General features: G+C 54.4%; 1 protein-coding gene across 4 annotated transcripts; it reads right to left on the bottom strand.

The window, feature by feature from the left end:
- Window positions 1-24: 24 nt before the first annotated feature.
- Window positions 25-6,641, bottom strand: HNRNPAB (heterogeneous nuclear ribonucleoprotein A/B). 4 transcript variants are annotated; one of them, XM_030846856.3, is made up of 8 exons: window positions 6,530-6,641; window positions 6,050-6,286; window positions 5,144-5,312; window positions 4,262-4,420; window positions 3,956-4,087; window positions 1,721-1,841; window positions 908-1,048; window positions 25-624 (listed from the first exon to the last, which is right to left on the bottom strand). In XM_030846856.3, the coding sequence occupies exons 2-8, from the start codon at window positions 6,262-6,264 to the stop codon at window positions 554-556; spliced, it is 1,008 nt and encodes a 335-aa protein (XP_030702716.1). In that variant the 5' UTR covers window positions 6,265-6,286; window positions 6,530-6,641; the 3' UTR covers window positions 25-553. The 4 variants fall into 4 exon arrangements, with proteins under 4 accessions (XP_030702716.1, XP_030702714.1, XP_069901386.1 ...); XM_030846854.3 differs by having other exon boundaries at window positions 6,370-6,616; XM_070045285.1 differs by having other exon boundaries at window positions 6,445-6,616.
- Window positions 6,642-7,153: the final 512 nt, after the last annotated feature.

Genomic DNA, 7,153 nt, shown 5'->3' with positions numbered 1-7,153 from the left:
TCCCACACTCAACCAGGCTTGGGGGTTTTTAAATTTTTATTTCAAAAGCTTGGATAGCTTCAATATCCAGGTCGTGGCAAAATCAGGACACGTGTAAAATACCTTACAATACATTAGATTCCCGAAAGGTACCAAAAAGTACAGTAAAATTAACACTTCCATTATAGGAAATGTATGACACAAATAATATAAAATTAAAGGTGAAAAAAGGTGACACTGTTTTCCTAAGATACAATTTACTCTTTACAACCAGGGTCCACAGGTCCAGGCTGCAGAGCGGCCGCAGGAAGCAGACCCTCCAATCTGGCTCCGGGTAACCGGGTAACAAAAATGAGCCCATAATGCCGCTCTGGCCTCGACACCACACGCTGCCTAAAACAACTAGAGCTCTGGATATATTAAACAGGAGAGTGATTTCCAGGGGGGAAATTTTAAATAAGACGTACATGGGACAGCCCATAGAAAGTTTGCCAAGTTAAATTTGGTACATAATTGTGTTCACTCGATATCCAAACAAAGCGTGTGCGGTCAGTCGGACACTCCTGCCAAAGCCTCAGTATGGCTTGTAGTTATTCTGATGGCCACCGCGTCGCTGGCTCTTCCCGTAATTTGTACTACCCTGACCTAGGGACAAGAACAACAATGAGAGCAGCTACAACTTACTGAGCATTTACTCCTGTGCCAGGCGCTTGATATGCATCCTCACCAGAGCCAACAACTCTGATAGGACATCTTCCCCACCTTCCTGAGCCCCAAAAGCTCAAAATCGGGTAGCTCCAGTGAGCAAGCCAGGCCACAAAGCCCAGCCTGTCCGACTCCAAAGCCCCTGCTGCCAGTGGCCCCTGCACTGTCTGTCCTGCCTCCCAGGGTGGGTGAGTGGATGGGGGCCTCCCTCTCTCCTACTTACTGTAGTCGTAGCCGGGGCCGTAGCCGTAATAACCATAAGGCGAGTAGTCGTAGCCGCCATAGCCGGGCCCGTAGCCCTGCTGGTAGCCGTAGCCCTGGTTCCAGTAGCTGCCGTAGCCCTGATTCCAACTCTGACTCTGACCTGTGGGGGGGAGCAGGGCACAGGGGCCCATGGACCATTTAGCACACGCAGGAGCTAGGATGGAGGAAATCCTGCCCTTTGGGTGGCGAGGTTACTATGGCAACTCAGAAAAGCCAAGGGGCTGCTGTCCTGGTGTAGAGGGAGGGCCCTGGGCCCAGCCCTGTACCTGAGACCCAAGCTGGGGGTAAGAAGGCCAGGCCAGGATGGAAAACTAACTTCACTGGGGCAACCGAGGCAGCTCACTCTCATTCAAATCACCCTCTGCTCACCCCCACCCTCCCTGGCAGCTTGGCCTTAAAAAGGATGGAGTTCAGGCTTTGGAGTCAGAGGGGCCTGGGACGGAAGGAGGTTAAGCGCCTGGCACAGCCTTGCCCTACCCTTCAGCCCACCCACCCATGAGTGTACCAAGACTCAGGACAGCCACAGAGCCAAGCACACCCCGTCTTGATGCAGATGCCCCCTCTGCCCTGGGGCCCCAGACCACATGAGAAAAATGGGCTCTTCTACTCCAAGCAGCAGCAGCAGCAGCATAGCCTCAACCCAGGAAAACCATTCCTGATTCTGCCCACCCTGCTGCACCAAGCACCAGAGGCCAAGAGAGCCCCCAAAACAGGCACAGAAGCTCCATGCAGGCAGGGAAACAGGACTCATCTTCATCTGGGTTCCACTCACCTCCTCCACTTCCGCCGCCACCACCGCTGCCTCGGTTCCCTCGGTTGCGATTCCCACGGCCCCCAGAGCCATACTGCTGCTGTTGATAAACCTCTTTGGGCTGAGCCACCTTGATTTCACACTGAAAGCCAAGAGAACAGTGGGTCATGCCAGTGGGACAAGCCCTGGGCAGGGAGTGTGCACGAAGGCCTTCGCTGACAAACGTTCAGGAGGCAGATCTTCTCTATCTGCTCAAGAACACATGCTGGGGTGGGAAACCACATTTGGACTAGCTCAGAATCACAACTAAAATCTAGACAGACCGAAAAACTCACACAATGGGCTTTTTTGGCTCAAGCCTTTCCCCAGAGTGCTTGAAACAATGGGATACACCCAATGGGATAGGTCCACTGATGGTCACCCTTGGGTGCTCTAACAAGTGGGAGAAGGACAGCTGGACCAATGCCAGTCCAGTGTAGCAAGACACCACACCAGGTGTCAATCTGGTGCCACCTTGGGCAAGGGAGTCAGAGAAGGCTTCCCAGGTAAGGGATCTTAGAGAAAAAAGGTTCTTTTCTCCCCCCCAGAAGAAATAAAAGCATTCCACTCAAATACACTATTGAGGTGGCAAACCTGACCTCCATCTTATAAAGAAAGCCACTGAAGCTCAAGGCAGCCTTCCCTAAGGCCATACTGCTCCCCCTTTCTCCTCCAACCACTGGTGGGCTGTTGGGATGGGCCAGATATCTGTGTCTTCTTAGGGCCCAGAGAGTCAATTTCCTTTTTGCTCAAAACTCTCATGAGGGTCATGGACCTTCAAGTGCTCCTGCTTTAAGTATATTTTTAAAAGAAAGTCCACTGACACATAACCCTCTCCATTAAGACCAATTAAAAAAACATTTTAGGGGGCTTCCCTGGTGGCGCAGTGGTTGAGAGTCCGCCTGCCGATGCAGGGGACACGGGTTCGTGCCCCGGCCCGGGAAGATCCCACATGCTGCGGAGCGGCTGGGACCATGAGCCATGGCCACTGAGCCTGCGCGTCCAGAGCCTGTGCTCCGCAACGGGAGAGGCCACAACAGTGAGAGGCCCGCGTACCGCAAAAAAAAAAAAAAAAAACAAACAAACCATTTTACGCAAGATGTCCCCATACAAGCATACTCAAAAAATCAGCAAATTATCAAGTGATGCAATCTCATGTTTTCTATCCTACTAAGTTAAAAATACTGAATACAACCTGCTAAATAACACTTATTTCAAGATCAACCACTAGCAGTTTGACTAATGGTGCCCTAATAGGCTCTTCATGCCCATTTCACATCATGGCACAGAGATAAAGATCTCTTTCCATGTCACTGTCCACTGGGGTAACCATTAATGGATGAGGTCTCACCCAACAGCCCCTATGATCCCATCTCATTTTACATAAAATTTAGGGGCCCAATCCCAAATCCAATCTTTCCAAAAATTCCCAGCCAGGATTGAGGCTTCCAGGAGCCCCACCCTATGTGTCCCACCTTATCTGGCTGCCACTCCTGCTCAGGCAGAGCCTGCCACACCTTGCCAGTGGGCCACACCCTCAACTCCCAACTGCCTCGGCCACTGGAGAACACAGGGAGCATGAACTACCTACCCTCTCTCCTGTCCAGAGTTCAGAGGGAAGAGTTGCCCCTCACTGAACAGGACTCTCGCTTATTTGAAGTCAAAACTGACTCTAGATTTAAGGTGGCCAGGACCCTGGGAGCTCTCTGGAAAGGATCTTTGGGGTGGGGCTTAATTTAACCAGTAACCAAAGGGGATGGAGATAAAACAGATTTGGTTGTGGCAGGAGGTAAAGATAAAAGCTCTACAACAACGTCCAAAGCAGGTAAGACTTCTCCACAGAAAACAGTAAATGGCAATTTTAGAATCTTCTGAGACCTTAACTGTAGGACTTACACACTTTGCACTCTACATCCCAAACACCACGACCTCTACCTTTAAGTCAGGATCTGAAGAGGCTACTCAGCACACACTCTATCCCATATAAGCCTCCCGTCCTCCAGTATTCTCCTGCCTCCCTCATATCCTGTCCTACCAGCCTAGGAGCTCCGTGAAAGACAGGACAACCTGCCCCTCCCCTATGAGGACAGCAAACAGTGCAGAAAACAGTAACGTATACCCTGGAGAACTCTTGGAGGTAACCCAATGCCTAATCCACGCCTGCAAAGGCCAGCTCTCCAGCAGAATGCCAAGCACACACAGCTGGGGACACCTTACCTTACTTCCACTGATGGTGTGGAACTTTTTCTCCAGAACTTTCTTCACAGGTTCTTCTTCTTTAAAGGTGATGAAAACAAAGCCTCGTCTTTTGTTCGACTTTGGATCCATTGGAAGCTCAATGGCTTCAATCTGCAAACGTAAGCAAAGCTCAGGACCCTACCGCAGAGCCTATAAGGAACTCACAGGAGAAAACGTCCACGAACACCAGAGTGAAAAAGAGCTCCAGCCAGCCAAGGTGCCAAGGACCAAGAAGAAGGCAACCTCGGTGCAGCTGGCAGACCACTCCGGGGGCCACACACTCACCTCCCCAAACTCGCCGAAGTACTCCCTGATCTTCTCCTCAGTGGCTTCAGGATTCAGACCCCCCACAAAAATTTTCTTTACTGGGTCTTTCTTCATGGCCATGGCTTTTTTGGGGTCAATGACACGGCCATCCAGCCTGTGCTCCTTCTGGTCTAGAACCTGTTCCAACAGAAGGGAGCTGGGTTCTAACTCAGCAGCATGACCCTGAACAAAAACCTTCTCTTTGAACCACAAGACTCCAACACAGGCACACAAAATGTGCTTCACCTCCTTCAAACTCTACCCCCAATCTGACTTCCCAACCCTATCTCCAAACTTCACTTGGTTTACCTAAACACCTATAAATCTATCCGCAACCCCCCCCACCAGTCTTTGCCCATGCCGTGCACCCCTCTTCCTGCCCAGGCAGCCCCAATTTAAGGCCTATCTCCTCCGGAAGTAAAGCAATAATTAAAAGCACAGGCTAGAGCTAGGCTGTGAGGGCTGGAATCCTCACACTCCACCCCTTACTAGCTATGTGATCTCTTCTACTTAACCTTCTGAGCCTTAGGTTTGTTTTCTACAAAATGAGTAAAATAATGTTATCTCCTAGCAACCCTGGACTCTCTTCTAGTCCTCTCAATGAAATGTCTGCTTCAGCAGGGTCCAGAATAGGCACAAGATAATAAACGGTCAACCATAATCTTCCTGGACCACTCCTGCCCACTCACTCCTCCATTTAATCTCTACTTTTAATCCATTCAAAAAGGAGAGCAGGAGTTCCCAACCTCTCTGCTTTTCCCAAAGCACCCAACCATGTGCAAAACACATAAGCCAATCATGGTCTAAGAATAGTATCCTCATAAAATACACAGACTTCTGATTATAAAGTACCCAGCTTACCTTCTCCACGCTGGCTGCATCTTTGAAGAGGATAAACCCAAACCCTCTTGATCGGCCAGTGTTGGGATCCATTTTTATTGTACAGTCAACGACCTCTCCAAATTTGGTAAAATAATCCTTTAGGTCCTTTTTGCTGGTATCCCAGCTCAGGCCACCAACGAACATTTTTCTGAAATGGTGGGGTGAGAACAGGGAAACAAGCCTTAGAAAACTCATTTCGGAAGGACTGGCCCTAGCAAAACTTTCATTGAAAAGATTGTAAATAAAGCCACCATTCGGAACAAAGGTTTACCCTTAGGGCCCACAGGGTTCTACCTCTGGAAAATGTTAACAAATCTCCGCTTCCCTTCCAAACCCAATCTTGACCGTAACAAAGCCTCAGGTGATCCGTACCCCCAAGGAGGTGGGGGAAAAGGAAGCACAACCTAGCCGGAGAGCTAGGCCCTGGGCACTCACAACTGTAAGGAAACTAATTTGTCTAACAACCGTGTATCAAAACGCTACGGTCCCTGCCACCTCCGAGCACTCGCTCTCAAGGAACTCAAGGCTTCCGGGGCCGAGTCGGAGTTCAGGCCGTGACTCCGCCCTGGAAAAGAGGCGGAGGAGGAAGGCCCTGGCGCGCGCCAACTCCGCCCACGCAGCTCAGGCAGTCCGCGACCCGCCGGGCCCCGGGTCCGAGCACACTCCGCTTCCGGGCGCCAGCCAGCGGCCCCGGGGCGGCGCCAAAGTCGACCCAACAAACTCCTGCAAACTCCGGCGCGCACGGAAAGCCGGCGGCGCGGGGCTGCTGCTCTGCGAGCCGCGAGCAGGCCCCGGCCGCCCGCCCCTCCCCCCGCCGCGTGGCGCCAACAAAAGGCGGCCCCGGAACAAAGGCGGCGCCCCCCGTCGGCCCGCGGCCGCACCTACCCCGCGTCCTCCTCGTTCTTGCTGGCGTTTATCTGGTCACCCTCGGCGCCGTTCTGGTTGCCGGCCTGGGGCGCCACGCTCCCGCCTCCGGCGCCAGCCGCGACCCCGGTGCCAGCACCAGTCCCGGCCGGCGACTCGCCTTCGGGGGCGGCCTCGTGTCCGTTCTCAGTGGCGCCCGTCGTCTCCATGGGCTGCTCCTCACCCGCTTCCGACATGCTAGGCCGTGGCGCGCGGCTCCTGCAACGAGCAGCCACGACGCATCAGGCCGGCGCCGCTCCCGCCCGGGTTCCCGCCCGCCACCCGCGGGCCCGGACGCTCACCTCGCCGCCGATGACGCCGCGGGGCCCGCTCGTCCCCACCCGCCGGGAAGGCACCGCGGGCTCGGCCGCGCTCACGCTTGCGCCGCCGGGCCTCTCCCCCGTCTACCGACGGAGCCGCCGCGACCTCGCGCCCTCCTCCCTCGGCCTGCGCTGCCGCTACCGCTGCCGCCGCTGCACGAAAGCCACCAACACAGAAGCTCTACCAGGCCCGCGCGGTGCTGCCGCCTGACAATGCCGACTCGTGGCGCTCTTTATAATGCCGGAGCCGAGGCCACCTCGCAACAAACCACATGCTCATTGGCTTCGCCAGCCGGTCACTCAACCCCGCGCCGGCTCCCCATTGGCCGCGGCGGCGCGCTCACGGTAAATCCAGGCGGGCTTTGTCCTCATCTTAGAATTCGCGCGAGCCGGGGCCTTGCAGAGGGTTGCGGGGTCCGGTGGTCCGATGACCCTGTCCCGAGCGGCCGGCGGCCCGAGCCCAGGGGCGGACAGGCTTATTACTGACCGTTCGCCCTCTGAGGCCGTAGTCCTTCGTCCCGGTGCGACCTAATCCAGCATTGGCAGCCTTGGCCACTCCGTTTCCCAAAAGAGGAAACTGGACTCAAGGAAGCCTCGGAAACCGAAGTCGCCCCAACTGGAAGTGCAGAGCCTGGCCTTCCGAGATTGGGCGCGCAGTGCCCGCCAAGGCCCTCAGCTTGGTTCGGAGAAATTGGGACGGATCCCGCCCTCGCCCTTGACCTTGGTGCCGTCAAAGCCACGCGCTCCCGCCACTTCTGCCGCCTCC

The sequence above is a fragment of the Globicephala melas genome, chromosome 3, assembly GCF_963455315.2.
Source record: "Globicephala melas chromosome 3, mGloMel1.2, whole genome shotgun sequence".
NCBI classification, from domain to species: domain Eukaryota; kingdom Metazoa; phylum Chordata; class Mammalia; order Artiodactyla; family Delphinidae; genus Globicephala; species Globicephala melas.
The sequence above is the reverse complement of the archived record's forward strand: the minus strand, read 5'-3'. Positions and strand labels throughout refer to the sequence as shown.